This window comes from Chiloscyllium punctatum, chromosome 9 (genome assembly GCF_047496795.1).
Source record: "Chiloscyllium punctatum isolate Juve2018m chromosome 9, sChiPun1.3, whole genome shotgun sequence".
NCBI lineage: Eukaryota > Metazoa > Chordata > Chondrichthyes > Orectolobiformes > Hemiscylliidae > Chiloscyllium > Chiloscyllium punctatum.
Genome location: NC_092747.1, coordinates 125,896,770 through 125,921,822, shown reverse-complemented (window position 1 = coordinate 125,921,822; position 25,053 = coordinate 125,896,770). Strand labels below are relative to the sequence as shown.

Sequence of the window (25,053 nt, the reverse complement as noted above, 5' to 3'; positions counted from 1 at the left end):
AGAGCACCACAATGGGGAAATTCCCTTCTGCCACACACCATTCTAACTTGGCTGCCATCCACAATTGGCGCATCAACACTCTGGAAATCCCTCCTAAACAGCAATGGAACCATACCAACGCCGATGGGACTGGGACTGCAACTGTTCAAGTCTGTGGCACATCACTGCCTTCTCAAGGCTATTTATGGATGGACATCAAATAGTGGGCTTGCCAGCAAGGCTCATGTTAATGTGAGTGAAGTATGACCAACACCTTAACAGGAACTAAAGGACAGATCTTCTGCATTTAAATGAGCTTTGTTATTAATATGGCGACTAGTATACTAATTCAGACTAATAATGGATTTTAATCCTTTAATGTACAGATTTAACAAACTTCATTAAACAAGCAACCAGGTTATGGCAGCAACTGTGCAGTGAAACAGAGTTAGTGTTTCAGATTGATGATCATTCAGTGGAACTGTTTGTCCCATATTTCTGGTAAACAGATTTAATAAGATGAATCTTGTTGAGACAGAAAGACATTCCATCTCTGCACATCATTCAGCCATTTATTGCAAAGCTATCTGTTACCTGATAGGAGCAGAGCAATGCCTCCACAAGCATTTGGAGAAGACATCGAGGTTCCATTCATTAACTGTGTTCCACGTAGTGTCCAGTTTGGGACAGAAGCTATTGCACCACCTGGCGCACTGATACTCACTCCCAGAGCTCCATCCGCGCTGAAAGAATACATTAAACAAGTCTAGTAACCTACACTTTAAAGACTAAGAACAAGCAGGAAAATTGAGTCATGTCACTTAAGAATTTCCACTTATACAGGATGCTCTCAGTAGCCCTAATGCAGCCAATGTTCATTGCTTTAAACACTCCCTCCCCTACAGTGTCAGTGGTAATGTACCAGCTACAGGATAACCTGCAATAACTCTCAAAGACTTCTTTCAGCAGTCAGCTTGATTTATGAAAGCTAAGTCCTATAAGACACAATGAATTCCCCTTCACATGCAAGTTCCCTTCGAAATCTCACACCTCCATCATTGTTTTCTTCAAACATTACTGGTCAAAATCCTAGAGATCTCTGCCGAACAGTGATGTCAGAGTGTCTTCACTGCAAGGGCGATAGCAACTCAGTACAGTGAGTTTTCAAGACCAAATACAGACTGGTGATAAATGCTGGATTTGACACTGATGCCCATGATCCATGAGCAAATACAAAACATTGCACAGAACAGAAAAACTCACTTTCAGGCCACTTAAGACTTGAAATCTGACCCTTAATTAGTGGCACACTTTCACCTGCCAATTTGGTAGCATCAGAAGTTCACCAGATAAATTATAACCATAAAATTTAACCACAATGTTTTCAGAATAATTTCAGAGCAGTGCTGACACAGAAAGTTCTCAAGGTACCATGTCATTTATTAATACAAAATTTCATTTTGAAAGTTTTCTGTTGAGTATCCAGTCTTGTAATATCAGAGCATGAAGCCTTTATTTTGAGCTGAAATTTATTGCAGACTGCTTTTGCCCTAAAAGTAATATTCTTTTACTTTCTATGATCTAGCTAATCCAGAAGAGGTAGTCTATTTTGAAAATCCTAATGCTAAAGTCGCAGTGTAACCTTGAATGAAGTGGTATAGGATCCTCTGGAGGAGGCAATAACACATTTCTAAAATTTAGCATTGAATGGAGTATAATTTCACCTTGGTGTAAGACTCCTGTAGTGCAGTGGTAACATCCTTACCTCTGGACCAGGTGGCTTGGGTTCAATAACACGTCTGAACTGGTTGATTGGAAAATATCTAACTTCACCTTGGCCCTCCTCTGCACATTCTAAAGTTACCAGAGTGAAAGCAAATTCTGATTGCATTCCATAAACAAACACATTTTAACATGGGGGAGGCAGTAACATATTGGTAATGTCACTGGAGTGGCAATCCAGACAGGGCCTGTTAGCTCAGCTGGCTGTTTGTGATACAGAGTGACACCAACAGCATGGGTTCAATTCTCACACCAACTGAAGTCACCATGAAGGTCCTGCCTGCTGAACTTTGCCCCTTGCTTGAGGTTTTATGACCTCATCCACTACCAGTCACCTCACTCTAATAAGAGAGCAGCCTCATGGTCTGTTGAGACTTTGGCGACTTTACTAAATCCAGAAGCCCAAGCAAGTTATCCTGGATATGGGTCTGAATGGTGAAACTTTAATTCAATTTAAAGCAAAACTAGAATAAATGCTGGTCTGGCTAGCCACACCCATCTCATGATCAAAGCAACAAAAAAGCTCTCCCAGTGCAGATTAATTTCAATTGGATCATTAACAGAGGTGCTCAATAGAACACATACTTTAATCTTTAATAGAAAATTCTTAACAGCATGGTTTTATGTTACACTTTAAAACAGCAGATATTTGAAGAACACTCCTAAACACACAAAACTTAAGTTTGAACTGACATCAGCCCTTGAGAACTTATTTCTTCTCAGAAAGAAAATTAGAATTACTTTATCCTATATTTAGAATTACTTCCTTTGACTGAACACAAATGGCTTTTAAGTATAAACAAATACAAAACTTTTAAATACAGCCTTAAAATGACGCTATTTAAAATGATGAGTTAATGTCTCAATTAAAGCTGAACAAAGGAATTTCATAAAAATAGGTTAATGTATTTATTACTAATAGTACACAACACAAGCTCAAGGTAAATAAGACTAAAAAGAGTCAGGTGGAGAAATGAAAAATAAAAAGATCTTTTTAAATTAATTTACACTATTCTTATGATTACTCAAGAATTAAGAGCTACTGATATGCTATTCACCATAAAAGTTTGTTTAAAAGCCAAAAGATTGACTAACACAGACATTACTTACCAAGGTCCTCTTGAAGACCAGGTATATTGGTTGGCAGGCAACTTCTCTCGCAAGGAGTATTCAGCAACCATCATGTCAGGTGAGACATATGCACCAACCCCTGTAGTTAAATATGATTATCGAGTCATCGAGGTAGACAGCATGGAAACACCTCGTTGATAAAAATTAATTTCCTAAACTGAGCTAGTACCCTTTGGCTGTGTTTGGTCTATATCACTCTATATTAACTGTCCAAATGTCTTTTAAATATTGTAACTTTAACAGTCTCTACCACTGCCTCTGGCAACTTGTAATTTGAAAATTATGTTATGCAATGGTGGAACAACTCTTACCAAACTTATAGTTTTGTGGAACATTAACTACTTGAGATTACATTACATTACACTACAGTGTGGAAACAGGCCCTTCGGCCCAACAAGTCCACACCAACCCGCCGAAGCGTAACCCACCCATACCCCTACATTTACCCCTTCACTTAATACTACAGGCAATTTAGCATGGCCAATTCACCTGACCTGCACATCTTTTGGACTGTGGGAGGAAACCTGAGCACCTGGAGGAAACCCACGCAGACACGGGGAGAACGTGCAAACTCCACATAGTCATAGTCACCTGAGGCAGGAATTGAACCCAGGTCTCTGGCACTGTGAGGCAGCAGTGCTAACCACTGTGCCACCGTGCCGCCCACAAAGTCATTGGCACAAATTGGGAGAATTAATTAAATTATATAATCATATTGTTTCTAAATTAATAGTAATCCTTTAATGTAGGTTTGCCTTGATATTACATCAAAAAAAATGTGATAGTGGAAAAACGGTAATACAATAAAAAAAAACTCACAGCTAAATAGACCAATCAAACCTACTGATACATGCAAGTAAAAGTGATTCCCATAGTATGCCACATCCAATATATGTTCTCTCAATCTGCAGAATTAAATGGTTCAGGTCAAGGAAGACTTCAGAATAATGCTGAAGATTGTATCTATTATCTTTTTAAATATTCATTGAGGAATCAGATTAATAACTGACTTACCCTTTAACAACAATTGTATAGATTAAACAAATTGACAACAGACAAGTGTGTCAGTCATACTAGAATATAAATGAATAAACATTAAGTTATGCAATCCAACATTGCACAATGCCTTATTTCTCATAATCAATGCTAGTTGGATAACCAAAGAAATTTTATTTTTGAGCAGACTTTTTACATGATTTTTCTTAGCCTTGTGACTAACACTGCTGATTCATAAATCAAACAATATTCATCTACGCAACGCTGACAAGATATATACATATTGGGATACAATGACCATACATGAAAGGTCTAAAATTCAGTCGAATGGAACTCTGGATGCAAAGCATGGATATGCAAATGAATACAAAAAGTAGGTGGTCAGTAGTTTTCGGTTCAAACCAACTGAGGTACAGAAAGCACCTGGTAACGGCTGTGGAACTTCAGGGATTGGCCTTTTTGGAAAGGGGAGAAAATTGGTGGAAGGGTTTTTTAAAAAATACCTTTGGGTATAGTCATAAAGAAGTTAAGTAAAACCAGTTCTTACCAATGACACTGGATGTAGTTCCACCTGGACACCCTACAGTGGAAAGGCAAGGTCCATTATTGCCTGCACTTGATACATAAATAATGTTGTGCTTCAATACTGCTTCATTGATTACTTCACAAATGCATCTGAAAGAGCCAATTGAATAAAACAAAGTTCAGGAGAATCATTTTCAGCTCTGGGACTGACCACTCTAACAATTAAACTTCTAAGTCTCTCTTCAAAACCCTCAAGTCTTCCTTTTGTTTAAAGTATAATATACAAGCATTTTTCAGGACAAATCCAGTTGCAAAGTTTGTTGAACTTTATCACAGAATTAACTTTAAATTCTCTTCAACTAGACAATCCCCTCTGTTTTGTCTCTCTCATTAACTCCTCCTCAGTTATTGACAGTCACCAAAACTTCACAATCACAAGCACTCTGGTCTTTATTTCACTGAATAATCCAAATTAAGCTCTGGTTCCAAATCCAATTGTGTGCCTGTTGGAACTATGGTGACAAGATCTCAATTTTGTACTTTCAGAGGGTTGTGAAGGTTTTTTTTTAAAACACAAGAAGTCCTTCTTGATTCAATCACAGTAATTTCTTATTTTCTGCTCGTTCACTCCACTTTTGCAGTCCACAGATCCTGATCACATTCTGATCACAGTCAGTAAGTCATACAACATGGAACCAGATCCTTCAGTCCAACTAGTCCACACCGACCATGTTCCCAAACCAAACTAGTCCCATTTGCCAGCATTCAGTACATATCCCTCCAAACCTTGCGTATTCATGAACTTATCCAAATGTCTTTTAAATGTTGCAACTGTAGCTGCCTCCCCACTTCCCCTGGCAGTTCATTCCACATACGAACCACTCTGTGTAAAAAAGATGCTCATTTTTTTAACACTTTTCTTCTTTCACCATAAAAAATATGCCCTATAGAAATGAACTCTCCTACCCTAAGGAAAAGAGTCTTGCTATTCATTTTATCTATGCCCCTCATGATTTTATAAACATCTATAAAGGTCACCCCTTAACCTCCTACCATAGACTGTTGTGGAATATATGTCAGCCAAGTACCTACCAATTGACCTGCACATATTTTAATTCTCAATAACTCATATTACCGTCATCATCCATGGATCTATCACAACCAACTCCTCATTAGATTCATCACAAAACACAGCACTGAAATACAAGGTTTCTAGTTTACTTCTAGTAGCTGTGTATGATTCAAGATTTCCTAAATACTTATGTGTCAATGGATTAAACCTTAATATTCTGATTGTCATGTTTGACAAGTATAATGTATCATCACAAGCGATTTATGGGCGGCATGGTGTCTCAATAGTGAGCACTGCTGCCTCATAGTGCCAGGGATTTGGGTTCAATTCCAGCCTCGGGCGAATGTGTGTGGAGTTTGCACATTCTCCCAGTGTCTGTGTGGGTTTCCTCCAGGTGCTCTGGTCTCGTCCCACAATCCAAGGTCTGCAGGTTAGATGAATTGGCCATGTTAAGTTGCCCATCATGTTCAGGGATGTGTAGGTTAGGTGCATTAATCAGGAGAAATGTAAAGTAATAAGGTTGGAGAATGGGTCTGGGTGGGAATACTCTTCAGAGGGGTGGATTTGTTGGGCCAAATGGCCTATTTCCACAGTGTAGGGATTCCATGATTCTACTCTACAGGAGTATTTCCAGCATTTTCAGTTTTTGTTTCAAATCCCACGAACCACCCCATAGTTTTTTTTTTGTTGCTGATCCTGAAATAAATGTTCATGAAGATGTCTAGTGGTTGGTGCTGTTTGATTGATGTAAATCAATGTCCATTCTAAGTAATGGAGGACCACCTTGTAACATCTAGCATTCTACCATCACTGGTTCAAATAAATCTCATGGCATCACCTTAATGGTAATTTGTTTTCATTTTCCAGGAACGATCCAAACCCATTGTCTGTCAAATTTGATTCCACAGTAAGGACATGCATGTCATTGCACTGATTTATGTTTCGATATATTCGATTCTGGTATTAGCAAAACACTGATCAATGGTACTCACCCTGAATTGGGCCAATGGGTAGCTTCACCATAGCTGTAGTTTACAAGATCACATTTATATTTTATTGCTTCAATCATCTGGAAGACATGAGAAGACAGGGTAGATAAAAATAAACTATTTCTACTGGTTGGGGATTCTACAACCAGGGGGCATAGTCTGAGAATTAAGGCCAGGCGGTTCAGGAGAGATGTTAGGAAGCACTTCTACACACAAAGGGTGTGAGAGGTTTGGATGCTGGATCAGTTGTTAATTTTAAATCTGAGAGAGATAATTTGTTTTTGTTAAGCAAAGGTAGTAAGGGAGATGGGCCAAAAGCAGGTAAATGGAGTTCGGCCACAAGTCAGCCATGATCTCACTGAATGGTGGAACAGGCTTGAGGGGCTGAATGGCCTACTCGTCTTCCTATGTTCCTATCTATTGGCAGGATAGGTAGAAGGCTTAATAGTTTTATATAAGGCAATCAGGTGTTGTGAAAAAAGATCACAGGAATGTTATGTAGAACTTTCTTTCTTGTGTATTTTCCAAAACAAGAATGAATGAATGAATTGTGAACTTGCAAGTGACTTTCCTGAAAGAATATCAACCTAACTCCACTTAATTTATAAAGATTTTTACTTTTATAATTTTAAATAATATAACAAGCTCATGAAATTCATTCTGAGACATTGGTAGCGTCTTGAATGTAATTTGGTTGGATATTTCAGCACAGAACTTTGAAAATGTTGAACTGCTAGAGTTGCTGTCCATTGAATGAGATGCTAAATCTTAATGCTGCTCTGGAGAAATGTGGAAAGATACATGGCACATCATGGCCATGCTGGTTGAAAAGGTGCTATCCAGCATAATCCCACATATCACCTCTTGATCCACAGTGTTGTAAGCTACAGCACTTCCAAATCCATATCTCAGTTTTCTTTAATGTGATGAAGTTTCCTGCCTCCACCACACTTTAAGACATTGAGATCAAGAGCCCCATTACCCCTGGAAGGGAAAAAGAAAATCCTCCTTCACAATCCTCCGATTCCTCTACCCATTACTTTAAATCGACGCCTAGTTACAGACATCTCTGTGAAACAGAAATTACTGAACGTTCCTCCTACCCATTCCACACTTCAATCCATCGAAGAATGGCTGGATGGCAGAAAACAGAGCATGCAGAAAAGGATTTCCGATTAACAGGATGTGACCAGTGGAGTTAGGCCCTTAGCATTTTTACAATTAAGATTAATTACTTAGACAAGGGAAGGTCTAACAAGAAGAGTCTCTGGCACAATGATAATATTCCAGCTCTGGATCAGTAGACCAAGGATCAAATCCCACCTGTTTCAAATGTGTATGATAAAATCTCCTAACAGGCTGATTAAAAATTTCTAGACGAAAACAGACATGACAGGGAGGTGCTGGTATTGGACTGAGGTGGACAAAGTCAGAAGTCATACGACACCTGATTATAGTCCAACAGGTTTATTTGAAATCACAAGTGTTTGGAGCACTGGTCCTTCATCAGGTGAAGACTTAACGAAGGAACAGCACTCTGAAAGTTGGTGATTTCAAATAAACCTGTTGGGCTATAACCTGGTGTCGTGCGAATTCCAACTTAGACAAGGGGGGGGTTAGCTCTTATGGCACAATGGTACTGTCCCTACCTCTGAGCCAGGGGACCCAGTTTCAAGAACAACAGGCTCAAGAGGTGTACAATAATAACATATCTGAACAGAATTTTTAAAAAAAAGAGTAAACAAGGGAAGTGAAGGCATGTTAGCTAAATTTGTAGAAAGCACAAGGGTAAGTAGGAAAGTACATTGTAAAGAAGGCATAAGCAGTTTGCAGAAGGATACATAGGTTCAGAGATTGGGAGAAAATCTGGCAGATGGAGCATAATATGGAACAATGTCAAGTTGCTCACTTTGGCAGGAAAAACAAAAAGCAAAGTATTGTTTAGTTTGGATTTTGCCATGGATACATCAGTGGTCAGTTGGCCAGTTTTCTCACTGACTTTTTAAGGACAAGGACATATCGGGAAAATGAACAAATAATTAACTGTTTTGCCTGCTGTCTCATTGGGCATCCTATGTACTGACTTGAACGGTTCTCCTGAATAGATTTTGAGAATTCTGTATCACCTTTGACTTTTAACAAAATAATTTCTCCCAATTTATATCAATGCAGTTGAAATCTAGTAGTGCTCTTTGCTTCTGCATATTCCAGCAACTTGCTGACATATTTGCTCTTCCAACTCCTTATGGCTGATTAGGTACCTATAGTACACTTTCAGAGTAACAGTGCTCCTTTTCTGGCCTTCAGTTTAACCAAAATAGAAAATCAAAGTCAAAATGTAGGAAATAGCCTATCATTAATAGTTTGAATCATCAAAGGTTAATACTGCTGAATTGAAAGTGGGTGCTAAGTAAGTGCTTACAGCTCTGATCAAGCCTGTTCCAGTTTCCATTGTGCTAAGTCGAGTATCACCAATCTTCACTGCCAGAATCTGAGCTCCAGGTGCTATGCCGTTTCGTTCGGGATCATTTGGAAAGAAGCCTGCAGCTATACTAGCTACATGTGTCCCGTGGGCTCCTGTCAACAACACAAGCTGTCAGAAAGGCATATCAACTTCTACTGGCAAGAAGTCAGCGAACAGTGCAGTTCACCCAGTGGTTTGCTTAACAGACAATATTTACACAATTATCAGGTATATGTAACATGTAAGTGTCTACAATTTCATAAAATTGCTTTAATGTTAGAAATGTATGAGAAGTGCACACCCAAATGTGTGTCTACAGGTACACAAGTTCCAAATGATCAAAGACAAATTGAGAACTATCAAGAGGGTCTTCTTGAGGTAAACAGTGATCAACATTTCAAACGGAATTCCATTACAACAGTGAAAGTCCTGGTAGCACTGATGATGCTATATTGTATTCTTGAACTGATGGAAAAGGATGGGCCAAAGTCCATTTCCTACTCACTTTTCAATTCTGTTGCTGGGCATCCCAATAGGAGTGAGTACATATATTTCATAAATTATGGTTCTTTAATTTAGATTGCCTACATCATTATAGTATGGCAAATAATCAAGTATTAGTTTAGATTTAGATTTTATTGTCACAGACTGTACAGGACATTGGTGAGGCCACTTTTGGAATACTGCATCTAATTACAGTCTCCCTGCTATAGGAAGGGTGTTGTTAAAGTTGAAAGAATTCAGAAGATTGACATGGATGTTTCCAGGGTTGGAGGGTTTGAGCTATACGGAGAGGCTGAATAGGCTGGAGCTGTTTTCTGGGAGGCACAGAGGCTGTGGGGGTGAACTTATAGAGATTTATAAAATCATGAAGAGCGTGGATAAGGTGAATAGCCAAGGTCTTTTCCCCACGGTAGGGGAGTCCAAAACTACAGGGCAGACGTTTCAGTTGAAAGATTTAAAAAGGGACCTAAGGGGCAACTTTGTCACACAGAAGGTGGTGCATGCATGGAATGAGCTGCCAGAGCAGATGGTGGAGGCTGGTACAATTACAACATTTAAAAAACTAAGAAATCCACACAGAGCTTCTGCTTGCTCCAAAGTACATACACTTTCCTCTGTACTTACACATTCTATTTATTGAAATTTCTACCTTTTACCTGTCCTTTCATGGGATGTGGGCAACAATGGCAGGGTCAGTACTTGTTGCCCATTCATGACTGCCCTTGAATGTAATGGCTTAATTTGTCACTTCAGAGGGAAGAATTAACCACATTGCTGTGGGTCTGGAGTCACGTGTGGGCCAAGCAAAGATAGCACACTTCTTCCCTGAAGAACATTAGTGACCCAGATGGGCTTTTACAACAATTGATGATAGTTTTATAGTCACTGGACATGCAGTTGCAGATTTATCAATTAACCGAATTGAAATTCCACCAGCTGCTATGGTGGGATCTGAAAACACATCCCAAGAATTAGTTCCAACCTCTGAATTACAACTAGTCCAGTGAAATTACCATTATGCTAGAGTCAGGAAATAAAATCTTACCTCCACTGGTCACAATACAGAGTGTATTGCCTTCATCATAAATATTGATAGAGTAGTTGAGCATCTCAGATATCCCCAATGAGGCAAACTCCTGTGCTTCACTGTAATTCCTCAGTACAGTACAGCTACAGAGATCCCCACATTCACTTGTGTCCACACAGGCTCTAAAAACAAATGGTTATAATCCATGGGAAATATTTATAAACTACAATAACACCATTTGAATAAAATTCAATTATGGATAATGAAACTTGTTAAATCAGTTCTGTTATTCTCACAAAAACGTTTAAGTTACATTCAACAACAAATTATTAACCTAAAGTTACAAATGACTCGAGAAGAGGTATGCAGCATCAAACACAAAGATTACTTATTATTTCATAGCATTAAGTCATGACTCTTAATATCTGGGATGCTTTAGCAATAGCAAGAGGCTATTCCATCGTGTTATTCAGAGTTTTCAGGATCATTTCAGTGGTTACCTCCATGTTTCACCATCATGCCACACTAGGCAGTCAAACGCAGGACCCAGGTCACTGTATTTTTTCTCCATGGAATTCAGCAATTCCACCTGCGTTTGAAGCTCTTCTCGCTGCATCTTTTCTGCCTTCACAAAGTAATAATGTGGTATTAAACATGGTGGTTTAGTCAGCTAATGGTTTATCGATATTTTCAAATAGGGTTGGCCAGTTAAACAATATTTGTTTGGTTGTCATTTGAACATTAAGCACATAGAACAACAATCAACTGGGCCATTATCTGCAACAAGGTGAAGACAGTTTGATCTCAAAGGTTTATGGCCTCAACTATGGAGATCTAAGTACCTCCTGGCAGGGTGAGGTGGGGGGAGGTGGCAAATACCTTGTTTACCTACCCCTTAGAAATTTCTCTGTGTGTCTGGGCTCTGTCTCCATCCATCCACTCACTTCTTCCCATTACCCCCACCCCGCCAACCCCCCCACTTTGGTTTCAGCACCAGTACTACAATTTCCTAGCCTCCACCACCATGCACTTCCATCTGGCCAAACTTATCCTCACTTGGAACAACCTGTTTAACTCCTCCCACTCTTTTCAGATCAAAGACGCAGCCATGGATCCACGCATGAGCCCCAGTAATGCCTGTCTTTGTGGGGTGTGTGGAACATTCCTTGTTTCAGTCCTACTGTGGCCCCTACCCACAATTCTTTCTCTGGTATATCAATAGCATGGTGAGTGATGCTTCCCTCTCTTGTTCACATTTGGAGAGGTTTATTAATTTTGCTTCCAATTTCTTAATCATTCTGATGAAGCTTCACTGGACCCAAAATGTTAACTTTGCTTTCTTCCCACAAGACCTGCAGAGTTTCTCCAGCAATAGGTTTTTATTTCAGTTCTCAGCATCCACAGTTCTTTTGTTTTATTTTAGTGTTTAACTCACTGCCACATCTCTTCCAAGTACGTCCAGCTTGATACTCCTCTGACAGGATTGCCATTTTAACCTTACTTCTTGTTCTCTGTTGTTACTTTCATTTTCTCTCCTAGCATTTGACAAATGGTTTGCCAAAACATGCGCCCACAGACACATCACATTCCTCAGTGATTGCCTCCGAGTTCAGATTCACCCCAGGGGGATTCTGACTGAAGTGACAGCCTTCATGTTTTGAATCCACCCAGGATGGCAGGAATCCCCATGATGTTCAATGTTCATCAGGCAGCTGCTCTCACCGCATAGTGAAATCCTCACCTAGTGCCACCAGTTACCACATGCACACTTTCAATCTCTATCTTTATCAGCACCGTCTCACGCGAGCTCGGAGCTGTCCTGTCCCCATTTTCACTTCACTATCTGGCTCATTGCAATGAGAAACATTTTCTCTTTAGTTTTAGGCATTAAGGAACTCAAGCTGGAACAACGCAAATACCCACAATCCTCTGGAACACTGTTCCCTTCCCCTCCCCTCGGTTTCCATCTTTTCTCCTGATCCACCACTTGTTGGGATTTACTATTCCTTCTGACCTTCTGCTCCCTGATGCTGGATGTACGGTACTCAGCAAAGATCTCAGTTTTAGCCTTTTGCATCCCCGCCTCAATAAATTTCAGGTAAGTAGTGACACTGAACTCTTCTCTCTTTGGACAGCAATCCTCTTCCCATCCCATAGACCCCTTCACCCACCACCAACACACACTATCCACCATGATCCTTCCCTCTGGCCTTTTACCTGCACTCAACATGTTCATTGAGAATTGTTGACATGACACTGACTGCTTTAATTTTTCTCTTTTTAATTAGAGCAAAACAACCAATTTTTTAAAAAGAATATTATTGGTTGCTCTATTTACAAAGTTGCAGATTGTCATAGCTGCTGTTTTTTTTCACAATTTTTCACAATTATTAAAACATTGTTGGATATGAAGCTCCAGGTGAGAAGAAAACACTTAAGAAAACTAATTGTTTTTGCAGCTTTGTAGTGACAAAGATGCAGCCAGACAGGGAAAAGCTTCAAGACAAAGTTCCATATGTTAAGAAAGCATAGCGATGTATGCAGTCTGCTAACGGTCTTTTTGCTTCTCCTGCATGCCTGTAAAGAACATATGTTTACTTTTGCTAATCTCTTCCTTTTTTGATACATCTATAAGCATTTACAGTCTGTTTTCATGTCTCCTGATAGAAGAAGAATAGAATGAGTATAAACTATAAATTTCTTGGTCATTCTTTCAGAATTATGAAATCCTCAGGCTTATCACTTATTTTTGCTAGATGATGAGCCTTTTTATATTAATTTTATATTATATTTTAATCACTGTTTAAATGTAATTGGACCACATTTCTGTTGGATTTTTGTTCTTTAAGGAAATGCCTAATTGTTGTAAATTGCAGATTAATTGTTTAAACATTTACCATTGCTGTAATTACCTTCATATCTTAAAATATAGTTTAACAATCTATCTGCACCAACTAACAAAATCAGTTTCAATATTAATTCATGTGTAGAATTTAATCTAGCCAGGAAACATGGTGACTAGCCACAACCTAGCACACAATTTGAGAATTTGTCTCTTGTATATTTATGTTCATTAATGTTCTAGTTGCTTCATTTGATATCACCTAAGTGGCCTCGGACTGATTTTGTCTCTTTAGATTAGATTAGATTAGATTACTTACAGTGTGGAAACAGGCCCTTCGGCCCAACAAGTCCACACCGCCCCGCCGAAGCGCAACCCACCCATACCACTACATCTACCCCTTACCTACACTACGGGCAATTTAGGATAGCCAATTCACCTGACCTGCACATCTTTGGACTGTGGGAGGAAACCGGAGCACCCGGAGGAAATCCACGCAGACACGGGGAGAATGTGCAAACTCCACACAGTCAGTCGCCTGAGGCGGGAATTGAACCCGGGTCTCTGGCGCTGTGAGGCAGCAGTGCTAACCACTGTGCCACCGTGCCGCCCACTGATGTGGAGAGAAAAGTTTCTTATATTTTGATGTTCCAGAGAAATCCAGAAAAGCACAAAACTCCAGACAGATCACAGCAAACGTCTAATCCAGTCAGACCTTTATAAAAGGCTGGAGACCCAATCACAAACACAGGGTCTTTTAGTTGAGGAAAATTAACTTACACAATGTAATAAATTTACAAAAGGTAAGAGTAAGATGTTGATATATAACTCTGTTTCTGCAATAAGCACAATGGCAATCTTATGGGCCTTCTCAGCAGTTTCTTGAGAAGGTATCAAGCTAGGCTAGGAAAAATAAAGAATTTAGAATGAAATATATATCTTATGTATGTGCAGCAAGATCAAATTTCAATTACAGAACTGCGTCTTTTAGGTGCTTTTAACAAAGTTCTTATGAGATATGTTTATTGGGTGCTTTATCCTAAATATAAATAGTTTTCCTATGTTCAAATTGTTGATATCTTTAAAAATAAAAGTACGTGGAAATCCAATTTAAACATTTAATCATAAGCATCTTCTAAAGTTTCAGAAAAAACTGTTCATAATAACTAAGCTCTGATCTATTACAATTAACGGACTGAATATAGGGGGAGAAATACATTTCACCTTTTGGGAAACAGTAACAGATTAGAAGACACTGCAGCTACTGAACTGTAAATTATTATTAGAGGGGATCATTTCATAAAGTCTGACACACATTTACAATTAATTACCATTTCTATCATTTAGCTCAATGTCCGGATTTAACAAATTCATTTAATAATTACTTATCTGTTCCCAGGTTGCACTGTAAATTTGCTCATACAAAATACTAACTTGTGTCAAATTTGTATGAGTGCTGTCAAACTCATCCAGTTTTCTGCAAGCTTCTGCCAAAGAAACACGATGAACCGGATCCCAGAGTTTTTCCCGCTTTTCTTTCTGTAAAGGAAAATCACAGGACTTTCTTTCCTTCATCTTTTGACTAAAGATGGCTTATTATCAAATGAAAATGCAAAGCATGTTTTTAAACAATATATATTATGGCCTTACCTGTATCCTTTCCTTTAACACTTTAGGGTAAAGTTCATACATATTTTTGAGACCAATGTTATATTTTCCAGATGGGTTTATCCAATTTTCAGGAATCTTTAAAAGCAAAACAACAGAGTTGTGTATTGAGTTATGAATTTATCATTGTGGCAAAATCTGATATTGCCAAATATTAAAATAAACTTTTCAGGACCAATGGACTGTAATTTTAACTCTAATGATCAATTAGGGTCATTAGCAACACAATTGTAGTTCATTAACAAAGGGTAATCTTCTCAATGAGTTTTACAGAAAGGTTAGTGTGAGAAAGTCTATAGCCTTAAAACTTGTCTTAAACAATTAGACTAAAATGTAATTCTGAATTATAGAACACATTTACTACACTAGAAAATAGACAGTCAGGAAGGCTCAGAAAAAGCGGCGGGAACTCAAGGAATGCAGAAGATAGGGACATCTGTGCTCACCAGGATGCTGTAAGGCACCTTAGCATCAGTGAATCTGTGAATAGGACACCAAGTGATAACATTCACAGCCATTCCCTTGTGAAATTAATGTTTGATTCTGACCCTGAAATGAAACTCAGTACTATCAAAAGCTTTGCAATTAACGGTCAGATGCTGTCAATTATAACGGATTCTTATTACCCCTTGCAAGCGGGGCAGACACAGAGAAAAAAAACTTTGCAGTTCCAAGACCTGACTTGAGTGTTCAAAAGGACACGAGAGAGAGACCATTTTAGTGCTAATGGAGCCAGTAGAATATTAACTGTTAGTGCTTGCCTGCTATGGATTGAATTTAATTTCATTTTGGGACTTTGATGATATTGAGTAGCCATTACCGGTTATTAAATACAAACTCTGTACATGGTAATATTAGTGAAGCTTTAACTTACTTGCTGTCCTTGCAAACCACTCTACAGACCTTACAGACTGTCCCACAGTCAATTCTAACTAATCAGATCTTATGTCTTATTTAAATTTGAATCACAACTCTGAAAAGAAAGCATGTTAATTCAAAGACTAATGAGTCAGTTTAAATGCAACCTTAAGGTAACATTTCAGCCTCAGGTACAGAATGATTTGGTGCTTAAAAAGCCGGGACGCTAAATGTCTTCAAGGCCGAGATTGATAGGTTCTTGTTGTCTAGAGGAATTAAGGGCTACGGGGAGAACGCTGGCAAGTGGAGCTGAAATGCGCATCAGCCATGATTGAATGGCGGAGTGGACTCGATGGGCCGAATGGCCTTACTTCCACTCCTATGTCTTATGGTCTTATTATTCTAAGGAGAAAGTGAGGACTGCAGATGCTGGAGATCAGAGCTGAAAATGTGTTGCTGGAAAAGCGCAGCAGGTCAGGCAGCATCCAAGGAGCAGGAGAATCGACGTTTCGGGCACGAGCCTGAAGAAGGGCTCATGCCCGAAACGTCGATTCTCCTGCTCCTTGGATGCTGCCTGACCTGCTGCGCTTTTCCAGCAACACATTTTCAGCTAGAAATTATTCTAAGCCTAACATTGAAGAGATTCTGTCGCAATGTGTCAGGAAGCCATTTTATGATCAAAAGTTTGCCCTCCTTGCTAAGAAGCCATTTTGTAAAACAATTGTATCTGACATGTCGGCTGTGCAAGGTTAACTTATGAACTCTCCAATTAGCTCAGACTGATACCTCTTTACGATAGAGTTTATCTCACTAGCAGGCACCTAACTGGGCTGGGTATTTTTCTCACCTGATGAATGGCCTGTAGGAGTGATTAGTCAAGCGTACACAGACCTGTCAATTAACTTTTCTTCCTTACAAATTATTATTTTTCACTGTTTTCTGTCTAATTAAGAATATGCAATGTTTTAAAAAACTTTTGTATAAAAGGAAACCGCTTTGTATCAGTACATCAGAGTAGCCTGTTGGACCACTTGGAAGAGCTGGTACTCTCCTAGGTTATTAGAACAGAGTTAGTTTAGCTTACAGGTATCAGTGTTATGTTGTAACAGTGATGCTATTGGTAAATAAAGGGGATGACTGAAATTAAACTAATCTGTCTCTGTAAGAGGGGGTTTTATTCCAGACTTTCAAAGAGTACGATCTCCAGGACTAACCGAGAGAAAAGCTTACAGGTCAGAGTTCATAAGGGATTCCCTGGGGCGTCTCAAATCTCCACTTTAACAAGTAGCATGAAAGTGAAAATCTTTGTCAATTAACTGACTACGGGGAAACAAAACCATCCATGATGGAGGAGTACAGAATAATTGAAAGCAATTTCTGTATGTCCGCATTATTCCACAAGAGCAGATTCTCAGAGCTGGTGTCAGCTTCATTGGACTAACTAGAGTGAATGGAGACTCTTTCACCATTTTTGCTACTGGAAAATGTGACATAGACAATTAGATTGAGAAAATAATTTGCCTTTCTGGTTTTGTCTTCCATTACTCCTTTCACACATAGGACATTCAAGAGTGCTTCAAAACTGGCAAAGTAGCCTTGAAGTTAGCCTTAATCAGGAGTGTAATGTCAAGAAGTATGGCAGTGAATGTGCATGGAGCAAAACCTGGTAACAACAAAGTTCATGACAAGGCAAAGTCATGACTTCTGTTAGGAAATAAATATTGGCAACCAAACAAATACTGCCATGGGATCTTCCATGTCCATCCAATATGGCAAATGTGGCCTCCATGTAACACCTCATTTGAGATGCGACATCTCTGACAATTGTAGATGATCTTCCACTTTCTGAATGGATAAAACTGAACCTCAGAACCCTGCAGTGATCCTGACCAGTATACCAGTGGGTATGTCCAGAATTGTTCAACTTCCAATGGGGAATTCCCTGTTGTCTGGGACCCTGAATGATTCTGACTTTCTTGCAAGGTCACTGGTCTAGAGTGGGAGACTTGGCAGATCCAGTTTATCTTGATAATTACCTCAAAATACCTAGAAATTGGGGAGGTCTCCCAATCACCCTCCAGTCTGAATGCCGTGTTATAAGATCCAACCCAATGACTGCCCAAACCCTCCCCCCATCAAACCAGGTATCCCCACTATAGTCATCCTGTGACCACCTCACCTACCAGTGAGCTCCCCAGATCCACCAGCCATCACCTCATTATCAATCCGACCATCTCACCCCCACTGTCCTGTCAGTACGAGCCCTCAACTATCCCCTCCCAATCTGCCCCAACTGCCTCCTAACAAATGCCCGAACTATACCTCTCTGATCTGACTGTTCCTTTTCTTGTGACCCAACTTACCCTCACTGACCAATCCCAGCTATCTCTATGACCATACCCAACTATGACACTGACAACCCACTTCATCAGCACAGACATCCATTCACTAACCCACACTCAAAACTGGGCCTTTCATTTTATCTAAATAAAACAGCGTGTTTTATAAAAAGGCGTGTTCTCTCTTTCCCCAACTCTTTCTTGCTCTGTTGGAGTTTCCCAGAAGATGCTGCATTTCTCATACAGACAGGGTCTAAAAACACTGGAAGAAGTGTGCAGTGGTATTGGATCTTCACAGCTGATAAAGCATGATGCTGGAAAAACATAGCAGGTCAGGCAGCATCAGTGGAGCAAGACAGTCGACGTTTCGGGCATAACCCCTCTTCAGGACTCTGTCAACAGTTTTATTGGATTTTCACATACAGCAATGATGTACACACAGCATTGCTGCTGGCTGGAAGGTTCACTGCAGCACATTTTCAGTACTGTCTTGACATGCTCATGCCTTTGGTATTGCCTTGAATCCCACTTTTTAATTCAGAGATCAGAATGTGAAAGGAGGTCATCTAATTTGTACCTTTAGATCTTGCATCCATTTATTCTGTCTCCATGTGCCAGAGTTATAATATTTCTCACAGGTATAAGAGATTGGAATTACTGACTAATATCCTGATCCCAGCTGGTGATAATACAGGACAAATCACACCCGAGGAAAACCTGGCTTCATAGATAATATGTTTTAATTTTGCAATTGGCTATCATGGTGGTTAGTCACTGAAACACACACAAAGTTGAACAAGAGAACATAGATTTATTACAAAATAAAATAAAAGCTCCTAATATTTATATCCAAGACAGTTAGAAAGATCTTAACCAAAAATCAAAACAAAATGTCTACTTATTTTCCAACAGTACCTTTTTAATGGAAATTCATAGAAATTTCACTCTGATCTTGAACTTTCCACTCAACGACTCCTCCCAGTTTCTTTTCAAGGACTGTGGGGGCGTTTATGATTCTTTCCTCAATCAGCTGGCATAAATCTTTCACAATTCTGATGGCCCAAACTTTTTCAATTCTAACCACTTGGAGATTTTTATCAAAGTTCTCCTGGTTTACAAGCTCAATAAACTATACTTTGGCTGGCGTGACTGGTTCCTCTCAAATAAAAGCTTGATTCTTCCATTGGGAGGAGTTGCTCATCCATCTGATTAGAACTCCTGGTTCTTCCAAACTAAGAAATTTAAACCTCTGTTCTGAACTCAAATCTAAACAAATGGCTCGCTTTTCTGCGGAATGAACAATCTATCCATAAACTCAACAGGGGTTCACCCAGACACATGGCTGCAGTCACATGCTTTCCTAGAATTGATGCGAGGTCACGGTTCCAAATGACATTCTGACCTCAGAACCAACCCATATGCAGCTGCCTCGATTTTAAAATTCTAATCCCAAATTAATATATCACACACCTTTAGTCACAAATACAATTAAATAACTCAGCTGGTACATTTTTGATAATCGAAGTAACGTTAAACAAAGAAAAATTTGCTACAAATTAAGTATTGCTACTGAGCAAAGAAAAAAAAAAGAGATGAGGGGAGGTGCAGTACTTGTACTTGTTAAGGATAATGTAATAGAACGAATACATATTTGATGATCAACATGAACATGGTGGACCATAGGGCCTCTTCCTATTACTCTGTGACGCTATAGTGATAGCACAGAAAATGGACATGGCAATCAACAAGATGAAACTAGAATCCATTTGGACAAAGATAAAACACAAATAGAAAGACAATTTAATAAATATGTGATAGTGAAATATAAAACTGCTGATTTTAGTGATATTTAACTGCTGATTAAAGTGAAGTTTAAACAGGAGTAAGTTTAGCTATTGAACAAAATGCCATGGAATTTCATTTTCAGAAAATAAGTTGAAGTATCGGAATGATACATTGCCCAAAATTGTGCAATTACAACAGTAATATATTTTCACTATAAAGCAAACAGCTGTATTTCTGACAGACTCAAACATACTTATCACAGAAGAGCCTAGAGTAGTAACAGGTATGTAAAATATATTTTCAATTAAATGTGCAAACCAAATTAAAATTTAGCATATTATTATTAGTTGATTGCAAAAGCATTTCAAATGGTAAGTTCATGAGTAATATCACTCTCTTAAAGGCCTGACATGAATTGTTTTTTTGCTTCATCTCTCTTCATGCCTGTTTTGCTTTTCTACCATTACATTTTGGCTCTTGTATCACTAGTCTCTTCTATGTTGTTTCTCACCAGCTTTTATTAAAAGTGGTCTAACAGTGAAAGGAACCAATGATCCCAGGTTGTATTTAGGTTGAGAATCGTGGAAAAAATTCAGTGGTTCCCTTCCCATCACATTTCATATATTTTCATTCTCCTCCTGCATTTGATTTGTTCACTCAATCCTCACACACTGACCAGTTTTCTCCTTTTCCTCTCTCTCCATTTCAAAATTAAAAACAAACGATCCAGAGACAATTAGAATAAATTTCTATTTACTTATTAAATAATGATTTTGCTTTATTAATTAGAATCTTTGGTCAGAATTTTGTCAGTGGCTTACTATTCCCACCAGTTGAATCTAAACAAAGAACTTCTCCCGTTCTTTTTATTTCGCATCCAATTAGGATCGGAATATAAGGTGCTGGAGTGCGCACAAGAGACACTTGTGAACACAACATGAGGGAAGTTATTCTGTGATAAAAGGTGCCATTCTCTGACAATGCTGCAGATACAGTGAGCCACATGCACGTACATACACACACACACACACTCTCACAGATCCTCTCTCGGACATACGCTCTCTCTCTCTCTCACACACACACACCCAAGTACACAGCCTCTCACAGGCTTATACTCCATCACACTCATGCACACACTCTACCAAGCATGCACACACACTGCCACTCATTCTCTTCTCTCTTACTCTCTCTCCCCCCTCTCCCTCACACACACGCGCACACATATATAAGTCTATGGGGTGAATTTGCATTTGCAGATACATTCTATTTGGCACAAAAAGCACACAATATGCAGGCTGTCAGTGCAGGCAGTCAATCCTTTGTAATATTTTACAAAGTGCTCCTTTGGTAACAGAACCAATCTGACTCACGGTTGGGATACAGACAGACACTAACTTCACATCTTTAATACATTGTCTGAACTGAGATGTCATTTTTTTAATAAAACCTTAAGTTATCTCGAGAATGTGACTTAAGAAAAGTTCTAGGATTTACATATTAATGAACCGAAACCTGCAATCCATTCGAAAGGGTGAAACACTAATAGCAATGTAGGTTTGTTTAATATATTGTTTCAGTTATCTGACATTGTGATCTTTTGCTATAAAGTCTGTGTCTTATGATCCTGCTCCACAGCTACCTGATGAAGGAGCAGTGGTCTGAAAGCTAGTGTTTCCAAATAAACCTGTTGGACAATAACCTGATGTGGTGTGATTTTTAATATCGCTCACCCCAGTCCAACACAGGCACCTCCCCATCATGGCTACCACTATATTCTAGGAGAGTTTCTTCCCTGCTGCTATTAGATTTCTGAATGGTCCTCTAAATTTTAAATTTAATGTTGATGTTGCTCTCTGTGCACCTTCACTGCAGCCATAACATTATATTGCTCATTCTGTTCTATTGCCCTAATGCACTTTGTACGGTATGATCTACCTATATTGTATATAAAACAAAACTTTTCACTGTAACTCAGTACATGTGACAATCATAAATTAAATAAAATCATTCAACACATACATTAAGATAACTGAATGCAGCAGAAAACAGATATGCTACATTAGACTGCAAAATTCAAAGTCAAATCACAGAGTCTCAGTTCCAGGGAGGAAACAAACTCCAGGATGAAGCTAAGGACTTCATCATTAGATTCGCGCACTGAACGGTCTCTTGATGTAGAGTGAAATACATAACTATCTAAAAAGCTCAAAAGTTGATTGATATTCATTGCAAACTGTGTAAGTTTTCCTCAAGCTATTAACGGTCTTGCTACGGGCCCCCTGCAGGACTAAATTAACAGGTACAAGTCTGTGTTTGTTGTACAGTTGCAGCATTTTCATTTCTAGGTTAGAAGATTATTGGTGTGTCCCCCTTTCGAGATTCGAGCACAGATTAAGGCTGCAGGGCTGCATGCAGTCCTGTCTTTTCATTGAGTTGCAAAATGTTTAGCTGCGTGAAAGAACACAAAGCACTCTTAGGAGGACTGCAGTGAGGTTCTCCACACTATATCCTGAATTACAGCTCAAATCACTTAAAACAGATTATCTGGACAATTATCTTTCATCTGTTGTAGGGTCTTACTGTGCACAAAATGGCTGCTATATTTCTAATCAGTATTTCAGAGCAGTACTAAAAACTTCGAGTCATGGAAAGAAAAGGAAATCCAAATAGAGATTACTATGAATAAAAACATTATTGCTCTGTGGTTATGCAAGGAATTACAAAAGTATATACTCAATCTTATGAAGAGTTTTCATTCAGACAAATATCCCATGTATTGAAAGTCAGTAGAACAGATAGGTAATGGAGTCTGTCAACACAGAAACAGGACCTTTGGTCCAACCAGTCCATGCCAAACATAATTCTAAATTAAATTAGTCCCACCTGCCTGCTCTTGGCCCATATCCCTCCAAACCTTTCCGATCACGTACTTATCTAAGTGTCTTTTAAACGTTGTAACCGTACCCGCATCCAGCACTTACTCAGGAAGTTCATTCCAAATACAAATCTGTAATTGTAACTTTTAGTAGAAAATTAGTCATTTAATTTGTGCTGGATATGCATGCAGGCACGCACAGTGACTATGTACAGCAGTTTGAAATTTATTACAAAATAAAACCGAATCAATGAGATGGGGAGTGGCTAGTTAGTTCTGTTAGGTAAAAACGATGACTGCAGATGCTGGAAACCAGATTCTGGATTAGTGATGCTGGAAAAGCACAGCAGTTCAGGCAGCATCCGAGAAGCAGTAAAATTGACGTTTCGGGCAAAAGCCCATCATCAGGAATACAGACAGACTGCCTGAAGGGTGGAGAGATAAATAAGAGGAGGGTGGGGGTGGGGATAAAGTAGCATAGAGTACAATAGGTGAGTGGGGGAAGGGGATGAACGTGATAGGTCAGGGAGGAGGGTGGAGTGGATAGGTGGAAAAGAAGATAAGCAGGTAGGACAAATCATAGGGACAGTGCTGAGCTGGAAGTTTGGAACTGGGGTGAGACGGGGGAAGGGGAAATGAGGAAACTGTTGAAGTCCACATTGATGCCCTGGGGTTAAAGTGTTCTGAGGCGGAAGATGAGGCGTTCTCCCTCCAGGCGTCAGGTGGTTAGGGAGCGGCGGTGAAAGAGGCCCAGGACCTCTATCCCCTCGGTGGGGATGAGGGAGTTGAAATGTTGGGCCACAGGGCAGTGTGGTTGATTGGTTTGGGTGTCCCAGAGATGTTGCCTAAAGCGCTCTGCTAGGAGGCGTCCAGTCTCCCCAATGTAGAGGAGACCGCATCGGGAGCAACAGATACAATAAATGATATTGGTGGATGTGCAGATAAAACTTTGATGGATGTGGAAGGCTCCTTTAGGGCCCTGGATGGAGATGAGGGAGGAGGTGTGGGCACAGGTTTTGCAATTCCTGCAGTGGCAGGGGAAGGTGCCAGGATGGGAGTGTGGGTTGTAGGGTGACGTGGACCTGACCAGGTAGTCGAGGGAACGGTCTTTGCGGAAGGCAGAAAGGGGTGGGGAGGGAAATATATCCCTGGTGGTGGGGTCTGTTTGGAGGTGGCAGAAATGGTGGCGGATGATTTGGTTGATGCGAAAGTTGGTAGGATGGAAGGTGAGCACCAGGGGCGTTCTGTCCTTGTTATGGTTGAAGGGGTGGGGTCTGAGGGCGGAGGTGCGGGATGTGGACGAGATGCGTTGGATGGCATCTTTAACCACGTGGGAAGGGAAATTGCAGTCTCTAAAGAAGGAGGCCATCTGGTGTGTTCTGTGTTGGAAGTGGTGCTCCTGGGAGCAGATACAGCAGAGGCGGAGGAATTGGGAATACGGGATGGCATTTTTGCAGGAGGTAGGGTGGGAAGAGGTGTAATCCAGGTAGCTGTGGGAGTCGGTGGGTTTGTAAAAAATGTCGGTGTCAAGTCGGTCGTCATTAATGGAGATGGAGAGGTCCAGGAAGGGGAGGGAGGTGTCAGAGATGGTCCAGGTAAATTTAAGGTCAGGGTGGAATGTGTTGGTGAAGTTGATGAATTGCTCAATCTCCTCGCGAGAGCACGAGGTGGCGCCAATGCAGTCATCAATGTAGCGGAGGAAGAGGTGGGGAGTGGCGCCGGTGTAATTACAGAAGATGGACTGTTCTACGTAGCCAACAAAGAGACAGGCATAGCTGGGGACCATACGGGTGCCTGTGGCTACCCCTTTGGTCTGGAGGAAGTGGGAGGATTCGAAGGAGAAATTGTTAAGGGTGAGGACCAGTTTGGCCAAACGAATAAGTGTGTGGATGGAAGGGTACTGTTGGGGACGTCGGGAGAGGAAGAAACAGAGGGCTTGGAGGCCCTGGTCATGGCGGATGGAGGTGTAGAGGGACTGGAATTCCATGGTTAGTTCTGTTGGCTGGATGGCTAGCATCCTATTTAGTAAAATGCAACAGTTTTTTTTTTAAAAAAGAGTTTGAATTTCAAACTAGTGGCATATGAGTATTGGTCTATTTTTGTGAAGTGGTTTAAAATTTAACTAGATCAGTGTTCCCAGAACAATGACTTCAGACCAGTTTGTATCAGACAGCAGGTAAGTGCAAGGCCTCCTGGAGTGTTCATGGAAGCTTGTTT

At 39.9% G+C, this 25,053-nt stretch overlaps 1 protein-coding gene across 5 annotated transcripts in view; it reads right to left on the bottom strand.

The window, feature by feature from the left end:
- tpp2 (tripeptidyl peptidase 2) overlaps nucleotides 1-25,053 on the bottom strand; it is a 102,148-nt gene that overhangs the window by 65,473 nt on the left and 11,622 nt on the right. For all 5 annotated transcript variants that reach the window (XR_011961582.1, XM_072578199.1, XM_072578200.1 and 2 more), the window contains exons 3-11: nucleotides 14,962-15,057; nucleotides 14,746-14,850; nucleotides 10,970-11,094; nucleotides 10,488-10,651; nucleotides 8,897-9,051; nucleotides 6,478-6,554; nucleotides 4,436-4,563; nucleotides 2,872-2,971; nucleotides 574-722 (exon numbers count right to left, since the gene is read on the bottom strand). Coding sequence is in view for 4 of the 5 variants with exons in the window: in XM_072578199.1 (XP_072434300.1) it covers nucleotides 574-722; nucleotides 2,872-2,971; nucleotides 4,436-4,563; nucleotides 6,478-6,554; nucleotides 8,897-9,051; nucleotides 10,488-10,651; nucleotides 10,970-11,094; nucleotides 14,746-14,850; nucleotides 14,962-15,057 (1,099 nt within the window). In the remaining variant the exon portion in view is untranslated. The remainder of the gene's footprint in view (nucleotides 1-573; nucleotides 723-2,871; nucleotides 2,972-4,435; nucleotides 4,564-6,477; nucleotides 6,555-8,896; nucleotides 9,052-10,487; nucleotides 10,652-10,969; nucleotides 11,095-14,745; nucleotides 14,851-14,961; nucleotides 15,058-25,053) is intronic.